This window comes from Ranitomeya variabilis, chromosome 8, assembly GCF_051348905.1.
Source record: "Ranitomeya variabilis isolate aRanVar5 chromosome 8, aRanVar5.hap1, whole genome shotgun sequence".
In the NCBI taxonomy this organism is placed as follows: Eukaryota; Metazoa; Chordata; class Amphibia; order Anura; family Dendrobatidae; genus Ranitomeya; species Ranitomeya variabilis.
Window position 1 is genome coordinate 38,620,001 of NC_135239.1, and position 16,549 is coordinate 38,636,549.

The 16,549-nt window shown below is 41.2% G+C and overlaps 1 protein-coding gene across 6 annotated transcripts in view; it reads right to left on the reverse strand.

The window, feature by feature from the left end:
- ASTN1 (astrotactin 1) overlaps positions 1–16,549 on the reverse strand; it is a 476,663-nt gene that overhangs the window by 141,803 nt on the left and 318,311 nt on the right. For 3 of the 6 annotated variants that reach the window (XM_077276252.1, XM_077276249.1, XM_077276250.1), the window contains 5 exons: positions 7,330–7,437; positions 5,589–5,741; positions 3,635–3,802; positions 3,236–3,320; positions 2,009–2,083 (listed from right to left, as the gene is read on the reverse strand). In XM_077276252.1, the coding sequence (XP_077132367.1) occupies positions 2,009–2,083; positions 3,236–3,320; positions 3,635–3,802; positions 5,589–5,741; positions 7,330–7,437 (589 nt within the window). The remainder of the gene's footprint in view (positions 1–2,008; positions 2,084–3,235; positions 3,321–3,634; positions 3,803–5,588; positions 5,742–7,329; positions 7,438–16,549) is intronic. The other 3 variants (XM_077276255.1, XM_077276254.1, XM_077276251.1) reach the window with 1 other exon arrangement.

Below are 16,549 nucleotides of genomic sequence, written 5' to 3' on the forward strand. Positions count from 1 at the left end.
TTATCAGAATATCAGGGTTGTCATGTTATTATTTTGTCAGGGTCTCAGTCTCTACATTATGGTGCTCACATATGGGATAGCAAAAACCTGGTGACAGATTCCCTTTAATTAATGTTTGATAATCTATTTATCTTTTAAAACATTTTGTAACTTGGACATATAAACTCAATGTACCACAAATTCTAGAGTTTAAAAGGAACTTGTCATTCAAAAAATGCTATTAATCTGCAGGTTAATGCCTTTCTGAAGCTGCCCAGTGTTGGCACTGAAAGCCCCGCTGCAAGGAGGAAATGACCTGTATCCCTCCCAGTAGCCTTTCAGTCACTGGCAGATAGACGGCTCCCATGCAGTGCTGCCTGTCAGTCAGTTCTAAGGTGCAATTACAGCTGCAAATCACTATGCACAGAGCAGTGACTAAAGCCATGGCGGAGGTGCCTCTATGACTGAAAGCTGGAGGCTGCAGGGAGAAATAAAATCTCTTTCCTCCAGGCAGCTGGGCTCTCAGTTTGAGTGCTGGGTAGATTCAAAACAGTATTAACCTGCAGACTAATCCCATATCTGCAGGTTAATAGAGTTTTTGTTTACATGACATGTTCCCTTAAAAAAAAATATTATAAACATTTATTTAAAAAAAATATATATAGAAACGGCAGTTTTCACCTTCTGGAATACTGAGTCAATATTTTGTATCAGGATTTTACAAGACTGTTTAAAAAAGTGTCTGTGAATCCATCACGCAAAAATACTATATATTGTACAGAGATTCTGAAACATGTTGTGACATGAAAAGATTCATTGAGGAGCACCCTGGACCTTGAGGTCATGGCTGTTATTCTAGTCCTTGGTGTCTGTCAGCCCGCGAGACATTACAAATGAAGGTGATGGGCAAATATGACCGTAAGAGAGAAGACGCTGGTAGCTGTCAAGGTCACAGGCCGAGTCTACAACCATGATGCCAACTTTTGTGATATATGCTTTATATTACGATATATATATATATATATATATATATATATATATATATATATATATATAGTGTTCCATAAATTGTTGGTATTGCACCTAGCAAATATGAGTGAACCATTTCCTACAGCGAGTGCGGAAAACAGTACTGATCTGATCTGCCCTTGTTGGTGATACGGCCTTTGGATATTTTTTTTTTCTGCATAATTTTCCACAATTATGTTCAACAAATGAACTTTACTTAAAGTGAACCTGTCAGCAGGATTGTGCCTAGTAACCTACAGACAGTGTCAGGTCGGCACCGTTATACTGATTACAATGGTACCTGGCCTTTTTATGTGGTGCTCTGATTAGGTATTCACCAGTATGGCTTCTGACAGGTCACTGATCCCTCACTGACCTGCCCCCTAGTTTACATAATTAATATTATATATACATATATATACTATATATATGTATATAGTATATGGCAAAAAAATAAAAAAAACATCTGCAGCCCGGCCCCAGAGCACGAGCATATGATTAACTCAAAACTGAAAATAAAGATTAAACAACAACCACAAGACGGATTTCATCACCAGGTACCACTGTAATCAGTATAATGGCGCTGGCCTGACACTGTCTGTAGGTTACTGAGCACAATCCTGCTGACAGGTTCACTTTAAAGAGGTGTTCTGAAGATTAATCTTCAAGAGCGCTCTCCTGCCTCAAAGCTCCCTGCTTGCTTCTAGGCGGCGCATTTCCAAAGATTGACAGGTCAGGTTAGGGGCATGGTTGGGCCACTGGGCCAAACTGAGGGCTCTCCACTGCTGCTGCCATAGGCGGTTTTGCCTTTGCAGCATGGGAGGAGTTAAAGCTGACCAGATCCAACCAGCATCCGAGTGCTGCTCTAGGAGACCGGCCACCTCTACTAGAGAAAATGAGCAATAAGCTATAGACTTATAAATTCCTCCGTGCGGTACAATTCTATTCATTTATCATATTGAGACAACTCATTTAATAACGTAAGTTAGGAATCACTGATATTTGTAATCTTGTACTATACCTGAATATCTTGTCTGCTGGCTGTTCCCCTAAAACAAGATCGAATCCCCTCTGAAACATGGTGTATGGCCAGGGGCTGCATAAAAAGGAAATAAATACATAAATAACAAAAATAAATAAATTACAAAGAAACTAAAACATTTGAATAATGAAAAAAAAGTAATGAAAAATAAACTGTATCTTAAAGGGAACCTGTCAGCATGATTTTGCAAGTTAAAGTAAAGACTTGGCTGTAATAGAGCTGTTATACAGATTTAATTGATACCTTCAGTGAAGAAACCGCTTTGTAGCTCTTTAATCCACTTCCGCATTTGAAGTCTTTGATTAATGAGATTTAGGTGCACAGAGGCCGGACTGTGCATTAGGTCTTCTCCTGCCCTCGCAGTTCTGCCTGCCTCCAGTCTTTGATTGGCAGGTTACTGCTTTTTCAGTGACCTGCCTCCTGTTTGAAAATTTTCAATGGTGCTGTCCTTGCCACGGGTAGCGAGAGCACAGGGCGGGAGGCGAAGGCCAAGTGCACAGTCCTGCCTCTGTGCACCTAAACCTCATTACCTGAAAACTTCAAATGCTGATTAAAGAGCCACATGGTGCATTTCTTCACTAAAGGTATTGACTTTATCTGTATAACAGAGCCATCATGGCCTTTAGCTTAGCTTGCAAAATGGTGCAAACTCTTTCTCTTTAGCAGTATTGTATGAGATTAGAACAATATGGCCGCTTTCTTCCAAATACAGGGCCACTCGTGTCCATAGGTTGTGTCTGGTATTGCAGCTGATCCCCTATTCTAGTAATTGGAGCCCAATGACAGCACCTGACTGTTCACAGATCAGAGTGCTGCTGGGTCAGATATCCTTTACGCATCTCATACAACCCTTTGCCTTGAATTTCATTTTTGTGATAGCCTTCATAAAGTTCTGGATACAAAATGTGGACTTATATACACCACGAGTGCTGTCAGCTATTCTATGTTTATGTATTATTTAAAACTTAACGATTCCAAAACATTTTTTCAGGACTCTACATTTTTCCATTTCTCATAGAAATGTATAAATACACAGACAATGGAAAGAGAGACTCTAAACCTATCCCACCCAAAACAGACAAAGAAATAACCCAACCATAAACAATTAATGTTACAGCCCATCAGGAAATTTTGGAAGATTAATGTGGCAGGATATCCATATTGGAAATATAAACATGGCAGAAATGATTGGTTTCCAGTACATACCCTTGGTTAGTACCCCATTCATTCCGAATACAGAGGTTCTTATGCACTGGATCCCTCATGTAGCCTTCATGGCATAAACATTCTCCTGGAAGTAGAAAGAAAATTTGTCTCATAGACCCGTCATGACTTCTACTCTACTAGGATTGTTTCACGAAGAATTTAAAAAATGTGGTCTAGAATGAATACATTTCAGGTTATAAAAATTAAAGCGTTAAGAACTTGATATTGCTCAATGCTCTGTTAGTTGATTGAAATTAGGAAATGCAATAATTATGTAATTGATTTTAAGAGTCACCCTAGATTGGTTGAAGCTTAACGAGTTCTGCTATCCAAAAGCATTCATTATTGCAAAAACTGTATAAAAAAGCCAATAGTTATAGTGATCAAAAGATTTAATACCTGTTTCAGGGTCACATAAATGCTCACAGGGGTCCAGAATTCGTTTTGCACAAAGGTCTAAGGCCCAGGGACCACTGGAGTTAATTTGTGAGAAGAGAACTACCTGTGCAGGGTTCAACCAGTCACTGGCATCTAACTGGCTGCCCTCCAGGAGGATGAAGCGACTTCCTAAATGTAAGGGATAACATGTGAGTTACTCATCATATATGCCAGTGCACGCTCACAATTATTACTTTAAAACATAGTGAATGTATGTGAATTATGTGAAACATTTTCTCATTTGTTGAAATATCATTATGGTTGGGTTTCATTGGCCAAGAAGTTGTGGTGGTGCACCATCTTGGGTGTGAGGTCCGAGCATTCCTACATGAACAGTTTCCTGGAAAGTGGATTGGTCGTTGTGGGCCAGTTGAATGGCCACCAAGGTCTCCTGATCTGACCCCCTTAGACTTTTATCTTTGGGGTCATCTGAAGGCAATTGTCTATGCTGTGAAGATACCAGATGTGCAGCATCTGAAACAACGGATACTGGAAGCCTGTGCTAGCATTTCTTCTGTGGTGTTGCTATCAGTGTCTCATGAGTGGGAGAAGAGGGTTGCATTGACAATCCAACACAATGGGCAGCACTTTGAACACATTTTATAAGTGGTCATAAACTTGTAAATAACTCATGAAAGAATAAAGTTACGTTAAAATCAAGCACACCATTGTTTTTCTTGTGAAATTCTCAATACGTTTGATGTGTCACATGACCCTCTTCCCATTGAAAAAAATACAGTTGGATCCAAAAGGGCTGACTTCAAAATGGCCGCCATGGTCACCACCCATCTTGAAAAGTTTTCCTCCTCCCATATCCTAATGTGGCACAAGCAGGAAGTTGATATCTCCAACCATTCCCATTTTATTTAGGTGTATCCATATAAATGGCCCACCCTGTATATGTGTGTGTGTGTGTGTGTGTGTGTGTGTGTGTGTGTATACAGCGCTAGCAAAAATTAAGAGACCACTGCAAAATGTTCAGTTTGTCAGATTTTTCTCTTTCTAGGTATATTTTTGAGTAAAATGTAAATTGTTCTTTTAGTCTCTAAACTTCTGACAACATGTCTCCGAATTTCCAAGCAATAAATTTTGTATTTGTAATACATTTTTTTTATTTTTTTTCCGAAAAGGAGAACTGGTCAAACTTAAAAAAAAAAACCCAGTGCTTACAGACCCCAAATAATGCAAATAAAACAAGTTCATAATCATTTAGAAACAACAATACTAATGTTTTAACTCAGGAAGAGTTCAGAAATCAATATTTGGTGGAATAACCAAGATTTTTATTCACAGCTTTCATGCGTCTTGGCATGCCTTCCACCAGTCTTTCACACCCGCTTCTGGGTGACCTTATGCCACTCCTGGTACAAAAATATAAGCAGTTCTTCTTTGTTTGATGGCTTGTGACTATCCATCATCCTCTTGGTTACATTCCAGAGGTTTTCAATGGGGTTCAGGTCTGGAGATTGGGCTGCCCATGACGGGGTTTTGATGTGGTGGTCTTTTAAGTTTTGCCAGGGCTGTGTATATATATATATATATATATATATATATATATATATATATATACACATTTGGATATTGTAGATAGATCTTTACATATTTATATAGATGTATTGACATACATACTGCACAGGACCCGATGTACTAGAGGCTAGAATAAAATGTACTTGTGTCTTTGTGTTTTAGATGTATTATGAGAATAAGTTTTGTAGACACCTTCCACATCAATTGTGGATAGGTGATCTTGTCAGAGCAGAGAGCAGCCATATGATGTTGTTTAGGTGAACCTGTATGGCTTTTTACACCTACATGTATTTTCTACCATCATGTTCTTTGTCTTTTCCCTCTTCTTGACAGAACGCCCACTACACTTGTGTTATAAGGACAGTCTTGCTTTGAAGTATAACCTTACCATCAGCAATAAGGTGCTCTGGAACATGAAGTGTAATCCTCACAATCAAAGGGCAGCTGATATGGGATGAACATACCAAGCCGATAACACAGCTGGTTATACTGAGAAGGGTCAGAGTCATCTTGTTGACAGGACTACGTGGAGAACCTACTGCTGAAATAAAAATAAAAGAAGTAGGATTATTATGGGATCATAGCCAACAACGCGAGCAAGCTACATGACAAAGACCATGTAACTATAATATAAATGTTTACCGTATACATAGTCATAGAAGTTGAACCCATCATCATGATTTTGACTCTATATCAACTAAAGAAAACTTAAAGATAAAGTAGTTGATACTTTACATATGAAATATACATTTTGGGATGAGTCTGGTGACAACCAGGAGACTGGAAACAGATATTCATGGCACGTTGAGGAAACAGTGGCATTCTTGTTCCATATTCTCTATTGATAACAGTAACAGTTACGTTTTGTACCTGCTCCACAGCCATGTCTTTCTCATATATGACCATGGTAATCCTCTAGTCAGTCCTAAACTGTATATAACTTGGAAGGAAGTGTGTTGGTTTCTCACTAGAAAAAAAACTTTGAAGGATAAAGTTTATCCTTAAGGGAAAAACGTGATAGCTAATACATACTGCCCAAACCACTGGCAGCATTTATCAGATGCTGGCTGTATGATTTCAGCTATGTATATTTGACTCAAAAAATGGTGCAGTGTTTTAGTGAAAAACATTCTTCAAAACCTGCATGGGTAACCCATTGGAAAGGTTGGTCCTCGACGTCTTCTCCCCACCCTCGCTTCCTGAATGACAGCTCTCTCCTTGCATAAGTGTAAAGGGAGAGACACTTGAGTTATTGGCAGGGGGTGGAGAGAAGTCACTGGGGACCCACCTGTCCAGCTAGTCTCCAGTGCAACTTGGACCCTGTGGTTTTTACGCCAAAACACTTTAGAGTCAAAACCTTCATGGCTGAAATCATACCACCAGTGCTTTATAAATGTTGCCCGTGGTTTGAGCAGCATGTATCCGCCATCATGTTCTCTTTAAGGAAAACATGAAATTGGCTTAGAGACTTATGGGTCAACCATGGGAAATAAAATATGCAAATAGCCTCTTCACAGAGTAAGAGAGCAGAGTCTTGGGTGTCACCTAATGGAGGCAGAAATCCTAGAAGAATTTAAAGATGGTAGCCAGATGGTTCAGAATGTAAAGCTAAATAAGAATTCTCTCCAAGCTTCGTCAGGTGGACACCCCTGATGAACCTTGGTGAAACGTGCGTTGAGGAACCAGGCCTACATCACCACCACATCCTACCACAGTAGAAATATGTAAATCATTGTAATAACTATGTTTTCCTTATATTATACACTAGGACTTAGATTTCAGGCATCTTCATAGAGGAACCGAGGTACAGTAAACGGTGTATTGAGTTGTAGCCTTGCATTGAGTCAGTCTCTTTTTTTATTTAAAAAAAAAAAATGTTGTTACCATATACCTTCATTACATTAAGAAAAGTATTTTCTTATGTGAGATATTATGTTGTGCCTTTTGTTTATGGCTTAATAGAATAATGCCTTAATGTATCGCTACAAGTTTACAGGCATACAAGTTTATAGGGCTATCTGATAACAGTCCTTAAAAAGGAAAGTTATTATAGGGGAACCAAAGGTTCAATTTCACCCGAGTCTAAAGGGCTCAATAGGTCATAGATTACATAGCATTATTTCACTGACCTCGGCTTCGTCGCCGGCTGCGAGACGGGTCTGTGTAGAAGGTTAGTTGAGTTTCACTATCCATCTCCCCTCCGCAGTCTCCTTCGGGGTTCAGAAAGGCTGAGCCCGCTGTAAGATATAAGTCAGTGTCTTTCGATAAGAAAAATGAAAATAGGACAGGATGGGGCGGAGAAGTGTAGGATCAATGAAATAATCTGATGAAGTATAAATAAACTCACACAAACTTATTCCATCGCTCGAAGGGCCAGCAACAAATTGCAAAACGACATACTTCCAAAGCCTCCAGCAGTCAAGAGATTAAAACAAGCACAAAAAACTATGTAAAGAAATCCTAAGCAGCTGGTAGAGTTTATCTCGTAATTTGCTGTCTCATACTACATCGGATTTTAAGGATACTGTCTGGGGTCATTCTTGGATGGTGATCTGCAGGCCATTGGATGATAGCCATTGGCTACCTATTGAAATTACTTTTATTAGCACATTCACATTTTTGTCATCTAAAAAACCTTCAATTCAAGGGCACCAGAAGGACAACACACCGCAGCCGAAGCAATCACAAATTTGCTGTTGCCTTGAAAACTATAAAGAACCTCTTAATCTAGGATAAATTGCAGAGTGATTTAGCCAAACGCGTATTGTTCCAACGTAAAAGAACATGCTGCTAATTTCAGAAAGTGAGAAAATGTAATTACAATAATAAACAGATTGAGGACGCATTTATTTTTCTTCTGCAGCTCTAGGTAATAAAAAAAAAATAGCCAAAATAGACCATGCAGAGCGGGGGCCAGTATTTGATCTAGTGGAACCGGTGAGGGCGAAGATTCGCCAGATTGCATTTGGTTATAATATTGTTGAATAATCATTATTTCTGATAATTATTATAAGCTCAAAATGCAACCATTTTGCAATCACAGCTATCCTGTCCCGTTTCCCAAACTCTCTAGCTCATAGAAAGAGGACTCCTCTCTAAGGTATCCATATGTCTTAATAAGATATGTGGACGCAGGTTGTCGTAAGAAGGCAATACTTCACTTTTAGGCTTTGTTAACGATGAGAGACCAATACATGAAAGTGTTTAAAGCAAAAATCTGTTGTAAACAATTGTAAAATTGTAAAATTCTTGCACAACACCACACTGTCCAAACATTATGCCACCTTAGGAGTTATCACCCCTCTCCTGGTTAGCTCCACCCAAGTGGGTAGAGCATGAGTGGGATGGAAACGCGGCATTGCCTGCCTATCAAGTTCATGACCAAACGTGGCATACCTTATACCAGAAATCTTACTACATTCCCTGACTGGGGTAAGGGTTCTGTCAGGGAACACTGCAGAGCTCAACACTTGTAAGGTGCCCCTGATCCATTAATTGGCTTGTGCCTCTTAATAAATCAGGTGCGTCTTACTCCACCATGCTTCTTTATGAAGTCTGGAATGTAGAAAATACTACATTTTTCGAGGTGTTCAAAAACAACAAGTTTTTCAAGTGGTAAGGTAACCTCTTCAGCAAATGCTTCTTCTTTGGTTAATTTTTGTAGGAGATTTTCTGAAAGTGGTTTTTGAGGAGGATTCCAAAGTGGATCCGTATTTTGTTAACAAAAAAACTCCTTAAAAAACTTTAGTGAACATTACCCTAAAGATCCTGAAATCTTGAGTGATCAGCTATTATTGAGCTTTTGGTGATCTATACTTATTACATTAAAAGGAGCTAATGGCTATAAACTATATTACAGGCTTAAAACAGGCATAACTCTTTTGGAAAGCTAGTAAAGGGTGTACCAGCTGCTTCTCCTTTTGGTGCCAGTTATGCATTATGCCAACCACAGTAAGTGCAGAAGATGCGGAAAGCTTGTAAAGAGTGTACTTCTTGGTGGCCGGTTATGGTGGTCTACTATGGGTAGAAGAAAAACTAGAGACCAACGGGCACTGCTGGAAAAGATGATCGATCAGAGGTAGGAGAACAGTCACTTTATTGAGGCTACGCTTTTTAGCGTCGTATTCAGGCCTTAAACACTCCACTGCAAAAGAGTTTTAGGGAAAATGGACATAGTAGGAGGGTTTTCTTTGCTTGGTAGCACCCTCTAAGAATCAGAAGAGGGTGTCGCTAAGTACAAATTTCTCTACATACATGATTGTATTTGGTGCAGTCAAGGTAATCCCCTGGAGTCAGTTTTATGGCAAACATCTGATCACTTCAGCAACTGTTTCAGAGAAAGTTTTGTTGTTACGAAAGATCCTTTTACGGACACATTCACATGCAATTATATTTTCACGTGGTTTTCCTTCTGAAATTTGGGCACAAATCCTACTCTTTCAATTTCAATACGTAATCTGAGCTCAGAGCACATTTTTTTCCCTATGGATTTAAAAATCAGCATCCCAGAAAAATATAAAATGTGACAGGTGTATTATTGTGAATGATTCCTCACGCAGATCAGCATCACAGAATGTGGCTAATCTATGTGCAGATACATAGCATATCAAGCTACACTTCCACGGCAGAAATCCAAGATTCTGCTTTGGATTTTTGTTGCAGATTTTTTTGCAAATCCGCTTTAGATTTTTTTAAAACACAAAAGAGTTTCATACTGAAAAATTCATTTAATCATGTCTAAAGAGGCCTCGTTACATGCATTTCTTCTATTCATCAAATGCAATGGCCATGTGTATGGAATTATGACCAGCAGAGATAATTGTTAGGCTTTAAGGTGATAAATTCCATGTAAAGTTTACAAATATTTTACTCCTAAAACTTTATATATTTCTTTGTAAGTAGAGCAACCCAAACTATTGAGATGAGCATCACTAAAACTGCATCCTACGAGAAGTCCCATTTGCCACTCTTTATCAAGCAAGCCATTTTTCATAGGTTTCCCAGTTTAGAAATATAAAAGATTAAACCTGCTTATTGGTCAGATATTTTTGAGTCACCAGTGTTGCACTTTGTATCCACCAAAAACATTCATTTTACTATGCTACAAGAACAGAAATCCAACAACTTAATACCCCTATAGCTCTCAAATGGGAATTGGACAATTCATCTATATGAAGAGCTTAAAGGGAACCTGTCACCCCTCCCCCCAGACGTATGAAACTAAAAGAGCCACCTTGTGCAGCAGTAATGCTGCATTCTGACAAGGTGGCTCTTTTAGTTCTGGGTGCTGTAACTAGAGAAATAATCAGTTTTATAATTTGTCCAAAATACCTTGTCTTCAGACCGGGAGGCAGTCTTTTCCCCCCTGGTTTCCACGCCACACAGCCGTCACTCACATCTTCTTGGTGCCGGGCGCCGCCTCCTCACCGCTGTTTTGAAAACAGCCGGCGCCTGCGCTCTTTTCTCCTGCCTGACGCAGGCGCAGTGAGCGCTGGCCATCCTCTGTGCGTACGTACGCCCTGCCTGTGAATCCCAGCCCCGCAGTGTCTTATGATTTATGCACATTGCGGGGCTGGGATTCCTGGGCATGCGCACTGCGTGAATCCCAGCCCCACAATGTGCATAAATCATAAAACACTGCGGGGCTGGGATTCACAGGCAGGGCATACGTACGCACAGAGGACAGACGGCCAGCGCTCACTGCGCCTGCGCCGGGCAGGAGAAAAGAGCGCAGGCGCCGGCTATTTTCAAGACAGCGGTGAGGAGGCGGCGCCCGGTGCCAAGATGATGTGAGTGATGGCTGTGTGGCATGGAAACCAGGGGGGAAAAGACTGCCTCCAGGTCTGAAGACAAGGTATTTTGGACAAATTATAAAACTGATTATTTCTCTAGTTACAGCACCCAGAACTAAAAGAGCCACCATGTCAGAATGCAGCATTACTGCTGCACAAGGTGGCTCTTTTAGTTTCATATGTCTGGGGGGGGTGACAGGTTCCCTTTAGAGAAAGAGCTAGTTTGCATCTTCTGATTCCGTAACGTAACCTCCTAATTCTAAATAGCAAGAGCACAAAAAGAGGATTCGGAGATCCTCCAAAAATTAGAAAAAACAGCAAAACAAGGCGGAGATGCTTACCTGTCTAGGCCTCAAAACAAATGCACAATCAGGATGCAGTGGACCCATGTGGTTAAGATGGAAAAAACACAGGTGCAGCATAACCGAAGGCCGCCACACTACCGACTTTTCCCCCAACTGATAATGTCAGAGGACAGAAGAATTTGACATATTCAATTTTGGACTGCCAATCCTTTGTGTTCTCTAAGATATAAGCTGCCACCAGAGAAGTCAAGCATTGGGGTCTTTCATAGAGAACACAGAAGGCGAGCTCTCATGTATGGAAGAGTTGGGGGAGATGGCCGCCGACTGAACGATCAACAAAACCATCATTCGGCAAACAGATATCTAAATTGTATGGGGGAACTTTAGACTCTTTTCACACTAGCATTTTGGTTTCCCTCCATAATAAGGCCTTGACAGCCATGAAGACTTTTTGCTCTTTAACATATCCCAAGAAATCTTGATAGCGTTCATCAACTTCCAATGGGGCTCATCTATGTTCTGTTGGATTTCAAGGATTTTTGATGGCAAAAAACCCCGGTGCAATCTATGAATCTAAATATTGGAACCCCTGATGAGAAGAGAAAAGAGCCTTGGATAGACAATTTTTATCCAGAGGATTAAATAATTGATTGAAAAGAGAATGGCTTAGTAAGAAACGGGAGATAAGGAGAATACTGCATTAATGCAAGCGCAGAATTATGCACAGTTTATACGGGCAAATGTGATTTAGTAATGGTATAAGTTTTGCAGGGTTTTTTTTCAGCTGGACAAGACAGAATTTAATTAGATTTTCAATATGTCCACTAATATGCCAGAACATCAGGCAGTTCTAAAGCACTGAATAGTGGTGGGGGGTGAAGACATTGTGGTGTGGTCAATTGCTATGGAAAATCTGCAAGGAAGATGGCGGGAAAATGATTGATTCAGTTTGGGCCAGATTTAATTTGAGATAATTGGAAGACTTCCAGGAAGAGATGGATTTAAGGCAATTTGCAATAAAATAAGAAGATATGATGCAAGTGGAAATATACATTAATGTATCATCAGCATATAGATGGTGATTTAAACTGTAAGAGTTGATTAGTTTGCCTAAGGAGTATATGGAAAGCAGGAGGAGGCCAAGGACATAACTTAGATATAAACTGAATGATAGACGTAGGAGGTAGATAGAAATGTTATATTTGATGAAAAAGTAAAAGCATATTAGAAAAGATACAAAACTAAAGTTACAAAAACCATGTAAAGTTTTATAAACTTCAGTCCCAAAGACTTTTACATATGTTTTATTTTGTATTTTTTCCTAGGTCACAGCTAAAGTCTCTCCTGGCCATGGCAATATGATAAGGGCAACACAGAAAACATTAAAACATTACCATGGTCACCTGCAATGGTTGCCATTTATGACACTACAGCTCGAAAAATCATCCAGCCATGGCGAGCTCAGGCTTCATTTGAGGCTTAGTATTGTAAGTAGGATTTTATTTTTTTAATGATAGCATTTAAGAAGTTTTGCTGAGATACTTTTCATTTTCTTTTTGCGTGAAGATATTATTGAAATATTCTGGACAGTTCATATATGGTAGATAATTTAAGAAAACCTAATTATTATACTGTATCCATCAACTGAAGAGAGCCAACGAGGACAGGCTGAACACAAGCCACTTTACCTAAAAGATTTCAAGGACTCCCAATGTTTACCTTTTCCACCCCTATTGGAGGATCTGACCTTCACGTCAAAGACCCTTGGGATGAATTCTATACGATGGGGACAATGATCAAATTGGATGTCAAAAACTAAGTCAGGGATAGCTAGGTTCAAGATCAGAAGGTCTGGTGTAGACATTACGCAAAGCAATAATTCGAAAATTCAGGAGTCAAGTCTAGAAGGGCGTGAATGGGTTAAACAGAAGAGAAAATGAGGAAGAACTCCAGATTGGAATACAAAGGGTCTTCTAAATATAAGTGCACCAGAACTGCATTGGTATACAATAACTATCAAGGGACAGGTGTCACATGGGATATAAATGGGGCAACATATACTCCTATGGGCCATCAAACCCTGTCATTGGCTGCTAACTGGCCCTAGTGATTGACTAATTTTTTTTTTACCTTTTCTCAAATCATTAATATTCAGGGCTTGGTGGCGTTCCTGCAGGAGAAGAATACTATCGGCCTCCAGTGGAGTCACAACCAGAGTATGCATTTCCCTTCACTAAGGTCCACACCACATTTATTATGAAATCAATCATAAAGAAAAATTTTAGTGTGTACTACTACCATAAAATGGGATATTCTCCACCGGAATGATTACAACATAGAGGCACAATATAACCATGCAAAAATATAGGCCAACATAGAGACGATTGTCCATTGTATAGCGCCATGCTATGCAGCTTCACCACGTTCATAAACTATAGCCTCCATGTTTAGGAGGATACATTGTTAGAACAGGTACAGTAATCTCATTCATGAATATCTCGAAGCAAGGGTGCAACTGAATGTTAAACCATTTCGAGAAATGCTTTATCAGCATAAGAGAACCAATTATTTTAAGATGTTGAATAAGATTTATGTCCATCCATCAAAATGTCACCAGCTAGAACTATGGAAACCAAATGCAATATTTCATATTGTATCGGGAAAGTTTAAAAATACTTATACAAGTCACACTTTAGAGAACTTTGGGGTCAACATTATCCAAAGTTATCCATTGTCGATAAAGTCTGTAAAGTGCTGTGGAATTAATGGCGCTATATAAATGAGTAAATAAAATTAAAATTATAGAGAATAAGAGATTGAAGGAAACAGTGCAAAAGGAGGGGCTAGGACTATATACTATATACCGATTGTAAATGGTCACTGTCACTTAATTGAACTTTGTATATATCAATAGTACAAGCAATTATAAAAAAAAAACCTTTGTAGTCTATCCACTCTGAAAAATATGCTTCTTTCTCTATTTATGAGCCACTTCTGCTCTCCTCCTCCTCAAGAACTAATCAATCACCCAGAAATTAAGCTTAATTCCATTTTGCTCAAAACAAGAAGGACTGCCAGCTCACTGAGGGATCAGATTACAGCTGCCTATTGAAATCAATGGATACTAGAGTGCAGAGAATACGAGGAGGAGGAAGTGTTGTTCTCATTCCAAGGCTGGATTTACGGCTATACTGTAAGTAATTGTGTCCTCCATGCTGCTTCTGAACATGTACTGTACAACAAGAAGAGAGGAGAACAGGAATATATCATTCCTCTGTGTGTACTGTGTGTGGGAGACGTCTCTAAACTAATGGGATGGAACTAGCTGCTATAATAACTGAAAATCAGAGAAGAGCCTGCCGAGGAATGAACTGGTGAAAAATGCATCATAGGCATCATGTAATGGCCAGAAATGGTGATATTTATTTCTCATGCACACAAACATGACAACTTATCCTAAAGAGTCACATGAAAAGACAGTTTGAAGTGCCATTGGATTTAAAGGACTAAGGACTTCAAGTAGAAACATTGGTATGACCAAATACAAGGTCAAGGTATTTACTGACAGTGATCCAGAAAAGTCAGATTCACACTTATCTACGCAGTGCAATAAAGAGATTACAATGGGCTCCAAAGACGACATTTGAATGGGACCCCACCTCCGCTCATCAGTTTGTAACATCTCTCCACCGCCTGCTAATCTTCTCATCATTTCATAGCACCCACTCGCCAGTTTATCATGCTACCCACCCTCTCGTAATTCCAGATTCTTCCATCCAGCATCTCTGATTTGCTGGAGGGAAGAAACGAAGGCTGCAGTGCTGGAGGAAGGAAAAGGAGGCTGCAGTGCTGGAGGATGGAAAGAGAGGCTGCAGCATTGGAGGAAGGAAAGGGAGGCTGCAGAGCTGGAGGAAGGAAAGGGAGGCTGCACCACTGGTGGAAGGAAAGGGAGGCTGGAGCACTGGAGGATGGAAAGGGAGGCTGCAGTACTGGAGGAAGGAAAGGGAGGCTGCAGTGCTGTAGGTAGGAGAGGGAGGCTGCAGTGCTGGAGGTAGGAGAGCGAGGTTACAGTGCTGGAGGAAGGAGAGGAAGGCTGGAGCACTGGAGGACGGAAAGGGAGGCTGCAGTACTGGAGGAAGGAAAGGGAAGCTGCAGTGCTGAACGAAGGAAAGGGAGGATGCAGTACTTGAGGAAGGAATGGGAGGCTGCAGTGCTGGAGGAAGGAAAGGGAGGCTGCAGCACTGGAAGAAGGAAAGAGAGGCTGCAGCACTGGAGGAAGGAAAGGGAGGCTGCAGTGCTGGAGGTAGGAGAGGGAGGCTACAGCGCTGGAGGAAGGAGAGGAAGGCTGGAGCACTGGAGGATGGAAAGGGAGGCTGCAGTACTGGAAGAAGGAAAGGGAGGCTGCAGTGCTGTAGGTAGGAGAGGGAGGCTACAGCGCTGGAAGGAGAGGGAGGCTGCACTGCTGGAGGTAGGAGAGTGAGGTTACAGTGCTGGAGGAAGGAAAGGGAGGCTGCAGTGCTGGAGGTAGGAGAGTGAGGTTACAGTGCTGGAGGAAGGAAAGGGAGGCTGCAGTGCTGGAGGTAGGAGAGGGAGGCTACAGTGCTGGAGGTAGGAGAGGGAGGCTACAGCGCTGTAGGAAGGAGAGGGAGGCTGGAGCACTGGAGGATGGAAAGGGAGGCTGCAGTACTGGAGGAAGGAAAGGGAGGCTGCAGTGCTGTAGGTAGGAGAGGGAGGCTGCAGTGCTGGAGGTAGGAGAGCGAGGTTACAGTGCTGGAGGAAGGAGAGGAAGGCTGGAGCACTGGAGGACGGAAAGGGAGGCTGCAGTACTGGAGGAAGGAAAGGGAAGCTGCAGTGCTGAAGGAAGGAAAGGGAGGATGCAGTACTTGAGGAAGGAATGGGAGGCTGCAGTGCTGGAGGAAGGAGAGGGAGGCTACAGCGCTGGAGGAAGGAGAGGGAGGCTGGAGCACTGGAGGATGGAAAGGGAGGCTGCAGTACTGGAAGAAGGAAAGGGAGGCTGCAGTGCTGTAGGCAGGAGAGGGAGGCTACAGCGCTGGAAGGAGAGGGAGGCTGCACTGCTGGAGGTAGGAGAGTGAGGTTACAGTGCTGGAGGAAGGAAAGGGAGGCTGCAGTGCTGGAGGTAGGAGAGGGAGGCTACAGTGCTGGAGGTAGGAGAGGGAGGCTACAGTGCTGGAGGTAGGAGAGGGAGGCTACAGCACTGGAGGAAGGAGAGGGAGGCTGGAGCACTGGAGGAT